Genomic DNA, 19,609 nt, shown 5'->3' on the forward strand with positions numbered 1-19,609 from the left:
ATCCTCGTGAAACATACCATCCATTTCCTGCCCACGGCCAATCGAAGACCGCCATGGGTTGTTCGCCATCGGGTTAAATAGACGACTCTACCATAAATACGGTATTCTCTCTTTGGCTGTCCACCCGGGTGCTGTTGGGACGGAATTGAAGAGGAATTTTGACCAAGCGACATTGAAATGGTTGTTTGAGAAGTGGAATGAGCTGGGACTCGGGGAGCTGAAGACGCTGGACCAGGGAAGTGCAACCACGTTGAGGTGCGCCATTGATCCAAAAATCAAGGCGCCGGTGGACGACGAAGAAACGGGAAGGTACAGAGAAGTGTATTGGAGTGACTGTCAGATTACGAACGCGGCTGATTGGACTGTTGATGGCGCATTGGCTAAGAAGCTATGGGCGAAGAGTGAGGACCTGTGCCAACAGAAATTCGAGCCTTGAGGACGGGCGCTAGATCCGCGTGCCGTGGAAAACCTTTGCACCTCTATATAAAACTGGGTCATACCTAGAGATGGCTGTGTTAGGGAAAATAGATGGCATTCTTGTATGTAAGGAGAATCAAGTTCACACTGGCGATAGAAGTCGGGCATTTCCATTCAATTTGACTCCAAACCTGACTGAATACAATAACGGAAACGAACCAATTTACTGACTCAAGCTTGGATTCATTGAACCTCAGGCACAAGGAGACAATTCAAATCCCTTGTAGTTATTGTTGGCAGACTCCCAAATCTTGTTTCGGTAGGTCGGAAGGCCTGCCATGTAGTTCAACGCCTCGCGAGGCTTTCCTGGAATGTTGTCGCCATAGTACCAGCTCTTTGCCTTTGTGAACAGTCCTTTCTCCCCCATTTCGAGGGTGTGGTCTCTCCATTCCTGCTCCGCCTCTTTAGTGGCTTCGATCTTTGTGATGTTGTTGTCGCGCTGGTATATCAAACACGCCGTGATCCAGTCCCCTTGACACTCAGCCGACGACGGGCCAGTGGCGAATGCTGTGGGCGCCTGCGGTCCATACATCATATACATATTTGGGAAGCCCGAAACCGTCATCCCATATAGCGTGTATGTTCCCTTGTCCCATCTCTCTTTAATCGTCTGTTTCGGATCAACGCCTCGGATGTCAATCGACGTAATTCCACCTGTAACGCTATCGAAACCCGTGGCCGCGCAGATCATGTCCACTTCGGCGACCGTACCATCCGCCGTCTTGATGCTGGTATCGGTAACTTCCGTGATCGGGTTATTCACGAGGCTAACCAGATCTACGTTGTCTTGGTTAAAAGCCTCAAAGTATCCCTTTTCGAGACTGATACGTTTTGTGCCGAAAGGATGTGGAGGCACTTTGGGTGCCAAAATCTCTCGGTTTCGAGGGTCCTTGATACGGGGCAGCACGCTCTGTCTCCAGACTTCGTAAGCCTCATTGTTGGCGTCATCATTGAAAAGCACGTCCGAGTAAGTCCCAAGCCAGAAATGGAGGCCACCGCTCGAGAGGAGATTCTTGTAGAATTCGGCCTTGACTTCGGGTGACACCTTGAGAGCAGACTCTGGGCTAAACTCGTAATCGAATCCCGCAAACGTCTTCAAAATCATATCCTTAGTGTGCTGGAACGTCTTCTTCCACGTATCGTTCATTGTTTTGTCGTATAAGTCATTCCTCATGGGTAAAGCCGTGTTGGGTGTTCGCTGATAGACAGTGAGATGCTTTGCCTCTTTAGCAGCCTCCTGAATAAGCTGCACTCCACTGGCACCAGTTCCAATAACGGCAACACGCTTGCCCTCCATGTTTACTCCTGTCTGAGGCCACATGCCAGTGTGGTACAATTCTCCCTTGAACTTGTCGAGTCCTTTAAAATCGGGAATATATGGTTTCGAACCAAAACCGGTACACAGGACAACGCTGCGCGCCGAAGCCTCGCTCTCTTGACCGGTATTCGTATTTCGCATTGAAAGTCGCCATTTGTGCGATTGGTCGTCCCAGTGCATACTCTGGACACGAGTGTTAAAAGTGATTAGATCGCCAAGATCCCACACTTTAACTAGGTGTTGAAAATATGTCCGTAGCTCGGAGTAGTCTGGAAACCGCTGCGACCAATTCCATCCAGTCCAGCTTTCGGCCGATGTCAACTGGTAGGTAGGTACAGGGGTGTCAACACGTGCGCCAGGATAACAGTTCCAGTGCCAGATACCACCCGTTCCAGAGCCGGCTTCGTATAGGTGAACGTCAAAACCGGCCTCCTTGAGCTTGTGCAGTTCGTAGATGCCAGAAAAGCCTGCTCCAATCACGATCGCGTCCCGGCGGCCCGAGTCAGGGGCAATGGATCCCATGACTGTGGTAAAGACAAAGCTCGCGGAGGGGAAAATCAAAGACTGTATCTGCGGCAACTAAGAAAGACTCGGTCGCAAGTAAAGGCGAGATGCTCCTCCTCCTTGGTACTTTGAACAGAACTTCAGGCTGGGAGACAGAAAGTTTAGGTCGTTCGGCCGTTTTATAGACAATCTGGAGTTATCAAGGGTCTGCCGCATCCTAGACACAAACATTCCCTATCATAACCTTGGGGATTGTATTCTCCGAGTGTGGTGTGCTTGGGGATGTGTCTTTCGGAGTCCATTCACCGTCCTGGTCTGAGTTGTTGTCTCCGCATGCTGGTTGGGCTTAGCCGAGGTCATATGGAAGATGAAAGCCAAATCAATCTGTGTGAACCGAATGTGAAAGTCCGTTGGCTTAGGCTAGCAGATGCTTCCTTGGAGCCGATAGCCTCTCTAATCCTATTGTACGTCGAGTCTATCGCTGTACGAGGCGATTAATCTCTAACAAGCATACAGCCAGAGCAATCCTTTGAAGCTGGGACTTGTGTCTCTCCAAGGGTTGCGTGGTGTCCTTGCTGGGTGCTGTATCCTGGCACCGTGGCTGCTCAAAGCGGTTTTGTCACTCCACAAGAGAGATAGTAGCGTCAGAAGAGATATAGCTTGCTGCAGCTTGAGAATATGTGGCACATTTGGGTCATCAGATTGTCTTTATTCTTCTATACAGAGCGCTGTTCACGATGCCAAAAACGCACTCACTGATGATGGATCTAGCAAGGATTCGTCGAAGGGTAGCTGGAAAACTCCATCGAATGCTGATGGATCAAAATTTAGGCTGGTGAAATCAGTGTCGTTGTCATTAGTGCCGTCATCTCTTCGTCTGGTGATAGGAATTGCAACCGTCGCATCGGTTCCACCGAGGTCTGTCTCTGCGTTCGGCTGTCGCCATGCGGTTGAGCGGTCCATAGGGTCTCCATAATCAGGAAGGTCACAGACCCGACACACTCGCATGATGGACTGTAGAATTTTACGAAGATTTCGGGCCACGATCTCCGCACTCTCCATCTCTCTCATGGCTCTTAGACATGTTGCTAAAGCAGCAGTTTCGTCAGATACGTCGTGTCGGTTCCTTTCATTGATCTCCGCGACGAAGATGGTAGCGGCCATCGTAATATTGTACAGGGCGGAGCCTAGCATCGTGTTGGCCTCGCCGTGATGAGTCGTGTAGTTCAGGACCAGATTCGAGATCATGAAAGCATGTTCGACGCAGATTCTGCGCGACTTATTTGAGTTCTGGCATTTCCTCTTCTCTGGATTGCCGAATCCCGCGTTATGCCTGTTCACCAGAATCGTTAAAGCCGAGTATTGGATTCTAGAGAGTCAATATAAGTGCACCGAATGATTACTTAGTGTATGAAGGCGGCTCACTCACCGTAGCAGATATATGCCTGGAGGTGCATTTGGAAAGAACGTTAAGGAATGATCAAGGCTGGCATCCCATTTTTGTAGCGCTCCTGTGAAGAAATCAATTTGTTCTTGGAAGCAGCTATTCGTATTCCTGAGCAAGTTTGTCAGTGAAGCGTCTCAAAGCGGCGACATTGACTAGAAACAAACAATTTCTCGCTGATATGACCTGAAAGCTCGAGCAGTTCGGCCCAAGCTGCAAACATCTTCATATCCCACGTTGGGGCATTTCTATTTGGGCGTTCAATGGACACGTCACTCAACTTGATGACTGGGGGCCGGCCGAGATAAAGTGACCAAAGCCTGAGTAAAGTGTCATCAGTCTCTGCGCTGGCAAAATGGATTTAGGTTCCGCACCTGTCAAAGCCTACGCAGCCCCAAAGGACGACCTGCCTGACCTCAAAGTCGAGGGGTGAAAGCTTAGTATTGGGTATACGAGACCAATTCTCGTGAAGTCCAAGGTCAAAAGCCAGTCGGCATGCATTTCCTAGGCACAGGTTAGTTAAGGGTGCTGAATTTCAAAGATAGTGTAGAATACCTGATCGCATCCATCCTGAGGAGTCATTCGACTGACAACAGTCTAGGATACTAAGCAGCATCAGCGACTGAATGGTTGTCAAACCAGGATTCAAGAGCTCCTCTTCCAAAGCCTCCTCGGCTTGTCTGGTCAATATCGGCTTCTCGCCGGTTTCGTCGTCATCTGCTGGCACAGACAGTGCTCTAATCTCAGGACTAACAGAAATGCGAGCAGCAGAGGCCAGCAGACACAGAAGCAGACAACGACTGTAGTATGGGCCTTGCTGAGTTTGCATTGCGGCGAGAAATGCTTCCTTGTGAATGATATGGAGGATGTTGTGTTGATATTTCCAATATAGATCTAGGAGATATTGTTGCATCGCCCAAGGCACGTCTTTCTCAAGGTCCGCTCCAAATTTGGAAACGTCACTGCAATATTTGAAGATCGACGTGACGCTCTCAGTTAGATGAAGGCTAGAGGTTGGTCCAAAATATCGTAGTTGGCCGTCGTCCTTGCTGTTGAGTCGTCCTTGAGCCTCACATAACCGGCTGATAAGGCTCTCGCCTGGCTCTGACTCTGGTGTGCCTTTGCTGCGCCTTTCTCCAACGGCGCTGGAGTCATCCGTAATCAATGTGGGTGAACTCAAGGAGTCGGAAGCTTGGGGCTGCAGTAGTGGCTGTGGTTGAGACTGCCCTTGCATTTGTAATGGTGAGCCGGATGCAACAGTGGGCCAATGCGCCGTTTGTGACTGCGACTTCGATTGAGTGTATGCTGCTTGCATATTTGCCACAGTGTTTCTCAACTCGGCGATCTGGTCCTCGAGTTGTATAATATAATCCTTTGAATAGCGTCTGCACCATTGGGTCATCTTTAGCCATGTTTCGGTTACGGGCTGATGGAAACAACTTACACTCGTCTTTCATCGCGGTCTGGCAATCTGCACGGGATATCTAACATCCGACATCTTTCACAGGTCCCCCCAACGCGTTCGCACTGTTGCCGGTGTTGGGACTACAGCATTCACAGACTTCAGAATTCGTGAACTGACCTTGATTTTTCTCGGCCGGCAGTTGAGACATGCTAAGGTCTTAGAGCTTCGCACCTGGGGCTTAGATGCCGACGATAATCGCCGCTTGGGTCCTCCAGATTTTCGCAAGCGAGGGTCGTCTCCATACGGGTTTTCTATGTCGTCTGAGACTGGTTGAGGAGTTGTGAGTGAGTTTTTAGTCGTGTCCTCTAAAGGATCCACCGTCACGGGCGAATAGCTGGTGTCAAGCGGCCTTGCGAGCATGATGAATGGGTCGGCAAGAGCGTCAGGGTGAACTGCTTTCTCAACTTCAGAGTTTGTCAACATCAAAGAGAACAGGAAAATGTGTGCGGGGAGGGATAGAAGAGAAATGTTCTCTCCCGCCCCCCTCAAAATGCTGCATGTCTCCCTCGGCCACTGATCAGCACAAAAATCGCGGAGAAACCGGGGTCGTCTTTCGTGGAGAGGAAGGGCCCATCTGGGTGGGCCCAGCCAATTATCAATTGTCGTCTGGGTGACTCCCGGGAAGTGGGACCCGGCCACAAGGCCGAGACACTTCAGGGGCCTGCATCCAGACCCACTCCCTTTTAATGAGCTCCTGGTTGTCGCCCTGTCCAGTCGTCGCTGGGATCATGCATTCTTTCTGTCTTCAGCGGTGATAAGAGCTACTTTCTATCAGGTGATAGACAAGGAAAAGACGACATAGGTACAGCACGCGCAAGGGACATGTTGTTCGGCAGATGTCGCGGATGAACGGGAACGTCGTATCTCACGGAGATCAATCACCGAGCACCTCAAACCCTGCTAACCAAACTTGATCAGCTATTGTCCACACCCAATGATGACTCCTTCAAGCAGGGCGTGATGAGATAACCTGGAATGGCGCGACCAATGCCTCTAGCTATGGCTGCCCTGCACGAGTTAAGACTCCATGTCATCAGAGAAGGATCTGGAAGGATGAAGCTATGAATAAGTCCCCTCATGCAGGCATTGTTCCGATCGCTCTCATCATGTGTCTCCATTCACCGTTTTCGATCGGTCTAAAGTCTCGTTCGCCATGGGTGGTGTGCCACCCCAATCTTTCATCCATGCATTCAACATGACCTCGATGAGGCCACTTTTGATCACATCGGGGGCTGTAGCCATGCTTCTGCTATCCGCCTGCGCCTTGCGCGTGTCAAATTCCAGACCGCCGTCGTGTCTCTGTTCCTTGCTGCCGTATGACTTTTGCCAGAAATCAATCAATTTGATCGCTGGGCAGTGTAAGCTTGCCGCTTCCACCCCCTGTGTTGCGCTGTAGTTTTTCAGGCTCGCAATCCACTGCTCAAAGGCCACAGTCTCGAATTTGAGCCCTGCACCTTCGAGTGCCGGCAATAGATCCGTCGTCCAGGAGAAAGCGAGCCTGTTGCACATGTTGTAGACTAGCATTTGCGACTGTTGACGTTTCGGCATTGTAGCAATCTCAACAATGGCTTTTGCCAGAGTATCAACCGGGATCCACGAACACTTCTAATTTCACGCAATGTCAGAAACAGAGCGTGCCTAGTTACCTTTGACTTGAAATCACTTACCATGTCCAAGGAGGGTAGGCTCCCTATACTGAGGGCAGAGCGAATCATCAGCGGGACAGCTTCGCCCTGGTTCCAAAACCCATGCTTTGTGTCTCCCACAATCTGACCAATTCGCAAATTGCATGCCAAAGCCCCAAAGTCTTCTACTGCCCTTTGCACAATATACTCGGCAACAAGCTTCGACTGGGTGTATCCGTTGCTCATCCCTTGTCGAAAGTCCATGATGGGCTCTTCTGCGATCCGCTTTTGGCCTCGCGTGCTTAGTGCAACACCCATTGAGGAACAAAACATCATGCGAGCAGGGTGGGGCAATCGCACATCCAAAGAAAGTTGGATCAACCTCTGGAGCTCATTGATATGAGGCCGAAACGATGCCAGGGACAGGTGAAAGTTGACGGGCCATGCAGCATGAATGATAAGGGTCAGACTGTCAAGGAGTGATTCTCTTGTGGCACTTTCCTGGCCTAACCAAAGATTCCCTGCCTTGCTGGTGATAAGCTTGACCTTTTCTGCGAAGTTCGGTGGCATGAGGAATCGCCTGCTGAGAGACTCTTTCAGTCGCTTGGCAGCATCCTGACCCCTCACTGGGCAATAAATTACTGCAACATCATCCCGTTCAATCAGAAGAGCAAGGATGTGAGCACCTAGTGAGCCTGTAGCACCTGTGAGAAGCTAGATCAATTATCAGCATTTGCAGGCAAAAACCGTGAAATAATACGCTTTCTTACGACTGTTTCTCGGCTGGAGCAGACGTCCCCCGAGCCCCTATGTAGACGAAACTCCCCATACTCTTCAACCATGGAAGCCATTTCATCAATAATGGTCTCTGGGTGAGACAAAGCAGCAGCAGAGCTCTTGTTTCCGCGGCCACTAGACATCAACCGCGCGGCGAGGCGCTTGATGGTGCCATATTGGAATATTTCCTCCACAGATAGCGTGATGTGCAGATCCAGCACGGGGTCTTGAGCAATAGCATTCCGGAGTCTAAGCGCGAGTAGACTATCCATACCGGCAGAGTGAAAATCATCCTCGATGCTCGAGACTAGGATTCCTTGCTGTTGAACCCGCTTGAGAAGGTGGCTTCGTAGCTGGCTACCGTCAAGCAGCAATTCGTGTCGCGGATATTCCCCGTTCCGGAGTCCCTTGGTCTGGTCTGCGCTTGTTGATTGAAGCAGGCTTTCAACCATCAGTCGTAAGTCTCGTTTGAGCACCTTTCCAGAACTAGTTTTCGGCCAGTCCTCAATTCCAAGCTCATCTAAACTGATCACTTGTTCTATCGCATATGCAGGGCCCATTTTTTCCAGAACACATCTCTGAATGCTGATGGCAGCGTCTCTGTCTCCTAGATGTTTGATGACAGCAATAGGAACCTCTCCAGCAATTTCGTCAGGGATTCCAATCACCTGAGACTAGTGATATTATTACTATGAGAACTTCAATCCACAAGATTAGTCCAATCACTTACATCTATCCCCGTACTTTCGGATATTACGGCTTCCACCGCTGTAGAGGCTATATTCATGCCACCCCTGATGATCATGTCTGCGTCACAACAGATGAGCTCCAAGTCGCGTCGAGCAGCCAATTTGCTCATGTGGAACTTACCTTTATACCTTCCCACGATTGCAATCCTTCCGTTCGCCAACATTGTCGCTTGATCGCCACACCTGTACCACGTTTCCCCGTCTGCCGTGAAAAAGTTATCTTTACCTTGGTCACCCAAATAGCTCTCGATTTTCTGCAAGCCGCCTTGGATTATCTCACCGGGAGTTCCTCTGGGGAGAGGTTCGATCCCATCGGGTGCACAGATCCTGATCTTGCTACCTGGATTGGCATAACCCGCATAAATTGGATCATCCAGACTAGCCGGGACGCAATCTAAAGTCTCCGAGCAAACTGAAGTACCCTCCGTCATGCCAAAGAAGGGACTGAAGCGCTTGCATTTCAAGAACAAAAATGCTTTTTCGACATGGGACCGTAATATTTTGCTCCCACCTACAATAACATGGTCAACACCTCTGACGGAAGGCTCACTTAGTAATGGAGACGATGACAACAAATCTATCATGGAGGGTACGGCGAGAACGTCGGTGTACTCTCCTGCTTGAATTGCCGTGGCGATAGACGGGACATCAAAATTGTAATTGACGTGTGTGACGCTCCCTCCAGGTAGGAGATATGCGAGTGTCCACGAGCTGCCGACAATCGAGTTCATGGGAAGAATCTGGAGCCACCGGCGTCTTGAATCCAGTTTGAATGCTTCTCCCCAAGATCTGATGTTGCAAGTGAGCGATTTGTTGGTATGCGGCGCTGCCTTGGGGAGCGCTGTTGTGCCTGATGTGAACCAGATGAAGACAATGTCATCGACATGACGAGGAAGTTTGTCGATGGCTCGCTGTGTGTCTTCGAAGGTTTCGTCCTCGGCCGCACTCGACGCAAGTTCATTCAGTGAAACGTAAGAATTGATCGTAGACATTGGTCCCACCACGGCCTTCACCTGCATATCCCGCATCAAATCAGGTACAGTTTGTTCGAGTCTCTCGGCGATTGAGTCGTCCTCCACAATGATAGCTCTAGCGCCCGACAATGTCAGCATGTGTCTGATCTCCTTTGCATTTTGCGGTGCTCTCAGGTTGAGCGGTGTGAATGGACATTTCATTTTGACTGCTGCACGCAAAAGCATGTGAAATTCTACTCTTCCACTGAGCATTACGGCAATCGTTGCCCCAGGACTCAGTCCCTTCTTCATCAATGCATGAGCGACAAGATCGGCGCCGTACTGAAGCTGGGAGTGGGTCCATTGTAGATACGGAAGCCTCTCCGCAGCATTGATTCTGGAGCTGTTGTAGCCGTTTACTGCCGGGAAAAGGTCCACAGGTTGGTGTTTACACACCATCGCCACCTTGTCTCCATGCTCGGTGATTGATGAAGTAATCAGATCGTGAAGAATGGGAATGGGAATGTCGAGGTGCGGTCCTTCCGCCACGGAGACCTTGTCGGTCAACATGTTGTTGCCTGTCAAATCGAATCCACAAAATTCCCCAGCGCGAGAGATAAAAGAAGATTATGAAGTTTTGTATGATCACATATAAGAGGTAGATTACTGAGCAGACTGCGGGGCTCTGGGACCGGCGAATGTTCACCGTTCGAGGCTCAGAGTCGGGGAAGAGGAAATGACTTCGAAGCCGGCCTATTAAGATCTGTTTTCCATGCCAGACAACTACCCTGCTACTAAGGGAGAGTCTCGGCAACCTAGCGCGAAGGTTTGGAATTTCAAATAGTCTGGATGTACCTCGCAATGGTAAAAAATCTGTGAGAAACGGAAGCTTTCTAGAAAGGAGCCAGGTGAAGATCTACAAGAAGTCGCCGGCACGGAACATGTGTCTATCTCAAAACACCACCGCCATTCTTGACTTGGACTTGCCGCTTTTCATCAGCTCCATCATCTCGTTGATTTGTTCAAGCTTGTACAGCTCGACTTTCGGCTTGATGTTATGCTTTGAAATGAACTCGACTGCCCGTGGCATCTGTTGTGGAGGACCCGTACTTTCACTTCTGATTTGATATAGCTTCCTCATCAACTCTAAAGCAGAGAATTGAAGCGGTTTCGAGGGAAGTCCGATCACCATCAGAATACCACCAAGGCGCAGGACTTTGGTCGCGCTATCGTAGGCGGCCTGGGCAGCGCTGAAGACTACAGCAGCGTCCGCGCCTCCGCCAGTAGCATCCCTTATTCTCTTTTCGAAGTCGGCATCTCTGCTGTTGACCGTGATATCTGTCCCATTCTCCTTTGCTGCCGTAAGCACCTCATCGTTGATATCGAGACCCACGACGTTCAAGCCCATGGCTTTGGCGAACCGGATGCCCATCTGTCCAAGACCCCCGCAACCCACGATAACAATCCATTGACCAGGCTTAAGACCACAGGAATCGACTCCGTGAAAAGCTGTCGCCCCATTGTCAGTACAAATGACAATTCTGAAGACTATGGAAAGCAAATGCGAGTTACCTGTAATACCAGCGCAGAAATATGGTGCCGAGGTCTCCATCGGAAGATTTTCAGGGAGAATAATGGCGTTACGATAATCCACAGCGGCATACTCTGCAAAGAAACCGTCGGACTGGAAACCCTGAAGTCTGGCGGTGCCTAGCGTACAGTTGAGATTGTGCACCATGCATCCTTCGCACTCGACTATGATAACGTTAGCAAGCTGTGTTGTACGATTGAGCGACAGAATAGGCAAGCCCAGTCAACTCACAGCAGACTCCTTTAATATAGAGAAACCCAATGCGGTCCCCAGGCTTGAAACCCTTCACATTGGCACCCAGCTTATCTACATAGCCTACGCCCTCGTGGCCCATCACTACTGGCTCCGTAGCAGGAATTGAGCCATCAAACAACATCAGATCCGAGTGACACAAGCTGGCGGAGGCGACTTTGACCAGTATCTCATTGTCATTGATGCTCGGAATTGGGATCTCGTCTATCGTGCACTTATTCGTCTCCTGGTGGATGTTAGTACTGATCTTTGACGGCGGAGACTGACAGACAGGATGATAACGAGCCGCCTTCATCGTCAAGGTAGCCATCTTCAACACGAATCTCCGATTAAGATAGTAACCGGTCCTACTAGCTAAAGAAATTGGAAGAATAGAATATTAATGAGCTCTTTGGCTCAGCCAACGGGTTAAGATCACCTGTAGGTTTCGAGCATATATCAACAAACAGAGACACGGCCTCTGGGGATGGAATTCAGGTGGTTGCGCAGCAGTGATTGAGAAGAGAACTCAGCTCAAATAGTTGTGAGAGCCTTCTTCAGAGCCCGTTGATATTCTCGATCTCGATTGTGGCTCAGACGGTGAATATTACCGGGCCATGAACAGGAGCAAGCAACAATGCTCGCATCCGCACAGCCGGTATTTGATCTCCGTGTTATGCGGGGTAAATCTCCACACACGAGGCTCGAAGCATGAGGGGCTGAGAAGACGGAGAGCAAATACGAGTACAAGTATCACTCTCTAGATCGGGCATGTTGGCCTCGGTTCTTCCAGAAAATCCCGTTATTCGGCAGGGGGAAACCTTGGGCAGATCGCTTTGATTAGCTGTAACTTCTCGGGCAGCCACAAGCCAACCCATCACCCTGCCGCTGAAGATTGACCCTCATATGTTCCCGATGCATTGCTAGCAACGGTCAAAGCATACAGAATCCTGCGGGATAATTGTACTAGTATGTTACAATCAAGACAGGTGGGAGTACGTGGCTGTCAGACTAGCAAATTTGAAGGGCCAAAGGGTTGTTACAGTCGCATGGACAGGAGAAGGAGCCTTGATGTGCAAATGTCTGCCTTGCTGAAGAGCCCAAGAGACAAAAACGGTCCCTGCAGGCTGCAGGAGGAAAAGCACTATGCCTCGCGAAAGACACGGGCCGAGACGCGGATGGCCGGGTTCAAGAGTGGTTTGCCGACTGCGATCTGGGCAGCTTATCAATTTTGACTCGCACACCGACTATTATTTTCAAGAAAAGCTCTCCTTCGCCGCTATGGAGCCCATGCAACATATTCTAGCCTTAGGTTGCCTGGGGCCATTCGACAGAGAAAGGCCAGGTTATTTTTAATGGTTTATTAACTGTCGCGGAAACTGCAGTCTGGCAACTCGAGCAACTGCTGGAGGTTTCTTGCGCGGCATTCATTTGCCGCTCGATCCTGGTGCTGGCGTTGGCGCGTGGCTGAACGGAACCTAGACTAAGATCCAACCGGGGCGAGTAAGAGTGGATCCGGGTATGTGAACTACTTCCTGTATCTTGCTTCTCCCAGCATCGCGCTCTGCAGGTGAAGCCATCCATGCGTGCGTCCGAATCTGGGCTATCTTTCGTCTTTCTCTGGTTTCTATCACACGCTTGCTGCCAGACTAGCAGTAGAGTCACGTCCTGGCCAGGCAGATGGAGATTAGAGTGCGATATTTCCTCTCCCGGACAGTGAGGTTGTGGAGGAATCGCACTGGGAGTTAAAGCTGCGCATATATTAACTTATCCTTCCATCTACTCCGTGGTGCATATATAGCCTCTACGAGATCAACATACTGCGGTTGAATCTTTTCTCAGGCTTTGAGGAAATGGCTCCCACCGACCATAGGGCTAAGGCCACTCGATACAATTTTGCGGTAGCCTTCTACGTGGCCCTGGGTTCTTTTACATATGGCTTCCACTCCGCTATCATCGGGTCAGTGATTGGGATGCCATCATTCTATAGCTACTTCGACTTTGTAGCAACCAGTTCCTACGGTGGCTCCATCATTGGTGCTTGTAATGGGCTCTACGCCGGCGCCGGCGTCTTGGGCTGTTGGGCTGTCTTTTGGTTTGCAGACAAATTTGGCCGCAAAATTGCAATTCAGATCATTGCGGCAATTTGCATTATATCAGCAGCCATCCAAGCTGGTTCTGTGCATATTGCCATGTTCCTTGTGGGAAGAATGCTGAATGGTTTCGGCGTGGGAATGATCAACTGTGCCATCCCCACATACATATCTGAAATCTCCCCTGCTGCTCAGAGAGGCCTCGTTGTGGGCTCTCACGGTTTTATCATCTGCTGCTCCTATGTACGCCAAATATCTCAGATCTTGGACTCCACAGACACTTATGGACACCTACGCTATGGCCGGCTGGGCTGAATTTGGAATCTACTACGCGAATAACCCTACCATCCAGTGGCGACTTTTAGTTGCACTTCAAATTGTCGCTCCCTTACTACTACTCATTGGCAGTCCACTGATTCCCGAATCTCCACGATGGTTGATTGAGAATGGACGAGGACAAGAAAGTATGGCTGCACCTAAAGATTGGTTGAACCTACTAAGAGAGATGAACAGGTTTAGAAATTCTCATCAGGCTTCACAAGAACAAGCTGGATCCCGATGACATTGGAGCAAGAGAGGAATTTGTCCAAATTCAGAGACAACTAGCACTTGAGCATTCGAACAAAGTACCAGGCCTCTTCAAGACGTTCACGATTCCATCATACAGGAAACGCCTGTTCTACGGATTTTTCCTCCAAGCCATGTGTCAAAGCATGGGCGTTCTTGTTATATCTAACTATATGGTGAGAATCATTCAATGGCAGTTTCGACCGCACTAATTAACCTGCTTTGAAGGTAACAACGCTGGAGAACCTTGGGTTGAGTGGTTCTACTCCACTCCTAGTTCTTGCATTCTACAATTCTTGGGCAGCCGTGCTGAATTACATCAATGCCCGCAACTTGGACCGCTTTGGGCGCGTCAGAATCGTGACCACTGCTGTGGTGAGTGGGTTGAAGGCTAATATTACCATGATACTCTAACCTTGATAGGCTGGAGCTATTTTGTGTGTCTGCATTGTTACAGCCCTCGTTGCTAACTACGGAGGTCCAACAAACACCAACAAGGCTGGCTCTGGTGCTGCTGTGGCTTTTATCTTCTTATTCGTCACATGTTACGGGCTGGGTGTCGACGTCACCAGCTATGTCTACTGTGCTGAAATATTCCCAACTCATATGCGTACGCGAGGAGTAGGTTTCTCCGTCGGTGGGCTATTTTTGATGACAACAGGTAAGTGCAATAGCCCGAGACCACATTCTTCATGGCGCGACTCTAACATGCCATGATAGTCTACACGACTGCTGCTGGTCCGGCCTTCAACCATATCGGATGGAGATTCTATTTGGTCTTCATCATTGTGACATCTCTGATGCTGCCGTTTGTCATCCTATACTTCCCAGAAACCAAAGGTCTCAGTCTCGAGGAGATAGATGTGCTCTTTGGGGACGAAGTGGCGCTTGACTTAACCCATTTGTCAGAGGAAGAAAGAGCCGCTTTCGACAAGAATATCACGGAGGGTCTCAACGTTACGTACAGAGACATGGAAAAGGGTGCATTGCTGAAAACCGAGAGCATTCAAGTGATTGATGGTTCGGAGGAGGAGGGTAGTGTTAAAAAGCCGTAACGATCTCTTCTGTTTACAGATGACCGAGATCAAAAACAACCTTGAGTACGCAGTAATCATTGGCCCAGAAATAAAGCTCCAGCCTATCAATATCGGTATATGACGATGGATCTTCTAAAGTGCGTGTTAATGCGACTGCAGTACCTAGGAGGCTTGTGGACGGAATAATTTGAATACTTCTTGCAAGAGAAATGTAGTCTTGTCTCTCGCAGGGGAGGCAAAAGCGGAGTAGGAAGTGGAATGGGATCATGAGAAAGATGCCAAGTCGCATTTCTTCTTATCATCCAAAGGGTCTGGGATTAAACTGTTGCATTTATGGCTTTCGAGCAGTCGATCCGTCCAAATATTCTCCCAGTTGGGCAGCTGTCATTTGTACACATTGCCCATGTTACAGAGACAATCCAACGACTTCTCGACGTCGATCTATGTCAGAACTCAGAAGGCACTACTGCGCAATGCCTATAGCACATCCTAGTCAAAAAACGTGCTACGGAATCATCTTTGCTTTTCGCATCCTATCGAAAGTTAAACCCCACGTCTCCATGACTGAACTCCTTTCATCAAACCCCGCATGTTGGATCTTGGTCAAGTCGTAGTGTCGATCGAAATCGGCGAGGGTCAGGTGGAGGATTTCAAATCCTGGCATGGTTATTCCTGACTGAGCGATATCCGTCCGCAGGTGGTATTTCTCTTCCAGGGCTTTCCATTCCGGGAGATTGTTGTTGATATATGCTCGAACTTCTCTAGATCGATCATCAGGAGGAGCCGATTTCAGCCCGAAATACTCGCAAAGCTGTGGCCATTTCTGCTCCCAGGTCTCATACTGGGGAGATGACGCCACATTGAAGGTCTCTCCGTTGCCGCTCGCATCGGGGTGCAAAGAAAGAAATATTGTTTGCTTGGCAATCATGTCGCTGCCGGCCTCGTTATGTTTTGCTCTCCAGCTTTTCATGGTCCCTGGAAAGGGGATTACACTACCGGCGCCGTTAATTTCCTTCCAGAGGGAGAAGTAAATGCCCAGAGAAGCCGCCAAGGAGTAAGCAGAATGGTTTGGAGCGAAACCAACAATGATATCTGGTCGCGTTTCGCACCATGTCCATGACTTTCCATTGGAATATTCGCTCAACCAATCAAGCTGAGCGTGGTAAAAGAGCTGGTCACTATACGGTGGCTTAAGTCGAGGCAAAGACTCCTTCAGAGGGACAGGAAAGTAATGGTCTTCTTGAAGAAGAAACCCGTACATCTGTGGAAGGGTTAATCTTGGACCTGGAGTTAAGCCAACCACTTACCTTTGCGCCGGTTTGGAAGGCGACAAACTCTAAAACTGGAGAGAGCTCATCCACAGCTATGATCGACCGAAAGAGCATATCAACAGCATCCTTTTTCTCCTGTTCAAAGTTTGGATTCGCTTTGTAGGCTAGATGGGAGTGAGATTTGAGTCGATCACTTCGAAAGATCCCGAACACGATAATGAACTTACCATAATAGAAAACATGCGTGACCGTTTCAATCCCTGGGATTTTGTTTCTCATAGACTCCTCGAATGTTTTCTGCTCTTCCTTCAGCAGATTGAGGCCGGAAACAATCTGGAGCTTATTTGTTCTCGGCCACAGTGAGGCCTCAATATCGAGAGGCCTGTTCGTCAAGGCGGTAACCCTGCTCCATGTTCCTGCTTCTGGATAATCCTGTACCAATTGATTCACAACTGCCCAGCCAGAGACGCCAGAGGCCCCGAATACCAGAGCATGTCTATTGAGTGGAGCCATTTGCGATATAGCGCATGCCTGTTCCGTCAGCTGTCACTTTCCTGGCAATGAGCATGTGGTTTGCTGAAATACTTGCTCTTTGCCATTGTTAATATTACTTCTTGGGAGTGGGAAATGATGGCCGAACGAAAACATTGCGGGGATCATTCGAGGCAGAAGCACCGGAGGGTTGTCGCGAGTGGAACACCACCGGACTTCTTTCGTTTGGTTTGGCCTCCGGCATTCGAACTCCTGTGGTTTATGTGCAGATGACCGAACGAAAGTCAATTAGAACTTCCCAAGGCAGCCGGTAATTGCACCTCCGACCGAGATTAGGTACTGGTGGCTCCTTAATTAATTAGTTGGTTGCATTTCTGCCTCCAACGAAAAGCATCTCCATTTCGGTGGCCCCAAGTTGCCTAAGTTACCCACGCACCTCCAAGAGGAGTTGGGGGACCGAAGCCTGTAGACTCCAGAACTATACCTAGACATCTTTCACAGTGTATTGTGCGCCATACTGAAAGCGTTTCTACTCCTTTATGTCTCCAAATGTCTTCACAAGTTTGAACCCCCGGACACTCACTGCTTTCGCATTTCCAATAATCCGATGAGTATTTGGGCTCGCATCCGCTTCTCTGAGCTCGGGGCCGTCCAATTCGTCTAGCGTCTCGAATTCATGGACTGCCATGAATCTGGGAACAGCTGACAGGTCAACGTCGTTCGAAGATTCCAGCTGGTAGCGCTGCGACCGACGATATCCCGGAACTCTTGAAAGCATATACAAGTGTTCATCCCGGTAAAAAGTGTTGTAGTCGTCATCGTCCGGAGGCTCCATTTGGACATTAAGAATGAAAGGCGCCGGCGCTTAGAACCCATCGAAAGCGCGGTGCAAATGATGTCAGCGAAGGCGCGAGACTCTTGGATGCTGTCAAGGAAAGTCAACAAGTACAACTTACTGTGCCCAAGCCCCTTTGGGTCGAAGTCCTGAATAAGCTTGTATACCCTTGAATCCCACACGCCACAAGACTTCGGGGATTTCCCTGAAAGCATCTCTCCAGCTTGGCCGATGTTCTGTAAGTGTTGGCTTCTCGCTAATGTGGGATCCTCGACCTGGCACATGGCAAGGAATGTTTTTTCTGTCGGCGGCTCGATGTCGGTATGCGTAACTTTTACGCTATGGAGAGTCGTCTGGTCGACCGCCTTTGGTGTTTTTGTAGCAAGCGGATAGTCGTCGAAGGCCTCGTACAAACCTGCCCTTGTGACCGCCTTTGCGTTGACCAAGTCGGGTAAGTTTTCTGAACAGTACCACTTCTCCCAACTCTCGCGGTCGACTTCCACCGGCTCTGACAACACACGCAACAGATACGAAGAAGCCGCCATTTGGAGGTAGTTGTCAATATTTTATTCGAGTCGTCAGAGAAAGCAGTTGCTTCTTCTGTGTGCGACACATGTGGCCACAGACTGATGAATGGGCCATGACTCTCGGCGGGCACATGGCTTCTTTAGAAGAACAAATGGACTTCAAAACCCGCAACCTAGAAGAGAGCCACACAGAAAAGTGGAATCGGGAGTTTAGACTCCGAACCTCTATCAAACTAAATGGAAGCCACCCTTCTTGTCGGCTCCCGAGCTCGGCTGCCCAGGTTGTTTTCCGGTTGATGATTGATGAAAACATTGTCGCAGATTTAAGGGCTGAAAGCTTTGGGATAGTTTCGGAAAGGCCAGTGTGACTTTGATTGCAAGGAGTTCATGAACTGATGGCTACAAAGGTCAGGGACCAAGGTCGAGTGACCTGCGAAGCACGAACAGGAAGGTCTGTTTCTTCCCTTCCAGAAGTCCAGGAACATGATTCCCAGGCATCTTGCAGCAAAATTAAAGGACGGTTAGACGTACAGTATTTATTTATAGACGTTGTAGCTGCTCCAAGGTGTAAGTGACAGAAATTCATTCAATACATGCATGTCACGGGATGAGGTGCAGAATTTCTAGTTTGGCCGCAGAGCCCATCAGCCCGCACTTCCACTTGCCGGGCCACAACGTCACTACACTGTCGCATGCCTCGATTTCCACCTTCTCTTGAACGAAACACCGCAAAGGACCAGCCTCCATTACAACCGTAGTCGAGATGCATCGCACAATTCTCCTGTGCTCTCTCTTCTCATCAATCTCCCTCGCTGCCGCTCTCTCACCATTGAATTTCTGGGGCGGCAACACCCCATCACCCTCGAATACTCTGGTGATCCACCTGAATCAAGACCAAACTGCAATGAACCCGGGGCCCGTTCAAGGCGGCGCCGAGCCTGGGCAATTTGGCGACAATGTTGGCGACAATGTTGGCGACAATACCCTTTCCATCTCTGATATCCTCCCGCAAACCCGCAAGATCAATATCTTTGCCTCCCTGACACGCGACATCTCCACCGTCACCTCCCGCCTAGAATCCACCAAGCCAGAAGACAATACAACACTCCTGGCTCCATTGAACGCTGCGATGCAAGCTCTTCCTCGCAAACCATGGGAAGATCGACCGGGCGATGATTCAGGTGTGGATGCCGGAAGGGACGAAGATAAAGCAGCCCGAAATCTGCAGAGATTCGTCGAAGAGCATGTTGTTCCCGTGAGTCCGTGGGAGCAGGGCAAAGCGAATAAAATCAAGACACTAGGTGGGCAGGAATTGTGGTGGGAGGAAAATGATGAAGGGGACAGGGTTATCAACCCAGGCAATTTGATCGTCGACGGTGTTGTAGGAAGAGTGGGCAATGGGGAGATTTGGGCGGTCAAGGGGGTAGTCAATTATGCATGAATAAGCATAGAATTCCTGATGAGAGCACGAGAGAAGCTGGGTTTACGAAATTACATCAGGGTTACCAGGACGAGTAATTGTACAATTAGGCATCTGATCGGTGCTGGACGATAAACTTAACACCGTCCTTGGGGGAACATTAAGGCCGGATTTGACGAGACGACCTATACAGACGAATTACTTGACTTTTCTCTCCACAACAACCGATGAAT

At 49.6% G+C, this 19,609-nt stretch overlaps 8 protein-coding genes across 8 annotated transcripts; 2 read left to right on the forward strand and 6 right to left on the reverse strand.

Annotated features, from left to right (window-relative positions):
* Nucleotides 1-670: 670 nt before the first annotated feature.
* Nucleotides 671-2,317, reverse strand: A1O5_02914 (uncharacterized protein; the record flags this gene model as incomplete). The annotated part of the gene is made up of 1 exon (XM_007743527.1): nucleotides 671-2,317. The coding sequence occupies one exon, from the start codon at nucleotides 2,315-2,317 to the stop codon at nucleotides 671-673; it is 1,647 nt and encodes a 548-aa protein (XP_007741717.1).
* Nucleotides 2,318-3,031: 714 nt separating this feature from the next.
* Nucleotides 3,032-5,145, reverse strand: A1O5_02915 (uncharacterized protein; the record flags this gene model as incomplete). The annotated part of the gene is made up of 5 exons (XM_007743528.1): nucleotides 3,032-3,668; nucleotides 3,729-3,854; nucleotides 3,911-4,063; nucleotides 4,118-4,247; nucleotides 4,299-5,145. The coding sequence occupies 5 exons, from the start codon at nucleotides 5,143-5,145 to the stop codon at nucleotides 3,032-3,034; spliced, it is 1,893 nt and encodes a 630-aa protein (XP_007741718.1).
* Nucleotides 5,146-6,312: 1,167 nt separating this feature from the next.
* Nucleotides 6,313-9,882, reverse strand: A1O5_02916 (uncharacterized protein; the record flags this gene model as incomplete). The annotated part of the gene is made up of 5 exons (XM_007743529.1): nucleotides 6,313-6,813; nucleotides 6,876-7,547; nucleotides 7,604-8,284; nucleotides 8,341-8,417; nucleotides 8,481-9,882. The coding sequence occupies 5 exons, from the start codon at nucleotides 9,880-9,882 to the stop codon at nucleotides 6,313-6,315; spliced, it is 3,333 nt and encodes a 1,110-aa protein (XP_007741719.1).
* A 382-nt stretch (nucleotides 9,883-10,264) lies between these two features.
* Nucleotides 10,265-11,465, reverse strand: A1O5_02917 (uncharacterized protein; the record flags this gene model as incomplete). The annotated part of the gene is made up of 3 exons (XM_007743530.1): nucleotides 10,265-10,821; nucleotides 10,885-11,067; nucleotides 11,135-11,465. 3 exons carry the CDS (start codon nucleotides 11,463-11,465, stop codon nucleotides 10,265-10,267), a joined length of 1,071 nt encoding a protein of 356 aa, XP_007741720.1.
* Nucleotides 11,466-12,987: 1,522 nt separating this feature from the next.
* Nucleotides 12,988-14,849, forward strand: A1O5_02918 (uncharacterized protein; the record flags this gene model as incomplete). The annotated part of the gene is made up of 6 exons (XM_007743531.1): nucleotides 12,988-13,470; nucleotides 13,505-13,691; nucleotides 13,741-13,970; nucleotides 14,023-14,169; nucleotides 14,218-14,455; nucleotides 14,515-14,849. The coding sequence occupies 6 exons, from the start codon at nucleotides 12,988-12,990 to the stop codon at nucleotides 14,847-14,849; spliced, it is 1,620 nt and encodes a 539-aa protein (XP_007741721.1).
* Nucleotides 14,850-15,336: 487 nt separating this feature from the next.
* A1O5_02919 (uncharacterized protein) lies at nucleotides 15,337-16,615 on the reverse strand (the record flags this gene model as incomplete). The annotated part of the gene is made up of 3 exons (XM_007743532.1): nucleotides 15,337-16,092; nucleotides 16,139-16,266; nucleotides 16,330-16,615. The coding sequence occupies 3 exons, from the start codon at nucleotides 16,613-16,615 to the stop codon at nucleotides 15,337-15,339; spliced, it is 1,170 nt and encodes a 389-aa protein (XP_007741722.1).
* Nucleotides 16,616-17,123: 508 nt separating this feature from the next.
* A1O5_02920 (uncharacterized protein) lies at nucleotides 17,124-17,974 on the reverse strand (the record flags this gene model as incomplete). Its single annotated transcript, XM_007743533.1, has 2 exons — nucleotides 17,124-17,458; nucleotides 17,551-17,974. 2 exons carry the CDS (start codon nucleotides 17,972-17,974, stop codon nucleotides 17,124-17,126), a joined length of 759 nt encoding a protein of 252 aa, XP_007741723.1.
* Nucleotides 17,975-18,719: 745 nt separating this feature from the next.
* Nucleotides 18,720-19,397, forward strand: A1O5_02921 (uncharacterized protein; the record flags this gene model as incomplete). Its single annotated transcript, XM_007743534.1, has 1 exon — nucleotides 18,720-19,397. One exon carries the CDS (start codon nucleotides 18,720-18,722, stop codon nucleotides 19,395-19,397), a length of 678 nt encoding a protein of 225 aa, XP_007741724.1.
* Between the last annotated feature and the right edge of the window lie 212 nt (nucleotides 19,398-19,609).

The sequence above is a fragment of the Cladophialophora psammophila genome (genome assembly GCF_000585535.1).
Source record: "Cladophialophora psammophila CBS 110553 chromosome Unknown aczJe-supercont1.3, whole genome shotgun sequence".
Lineage (NCBI taxonomy): Eukaryota > Fungi > Ascomycota > Eurotiomycetes > Chaetothyriales > Herpotrichiellaceae > Cladophialophora > Cladophialophora psammophila.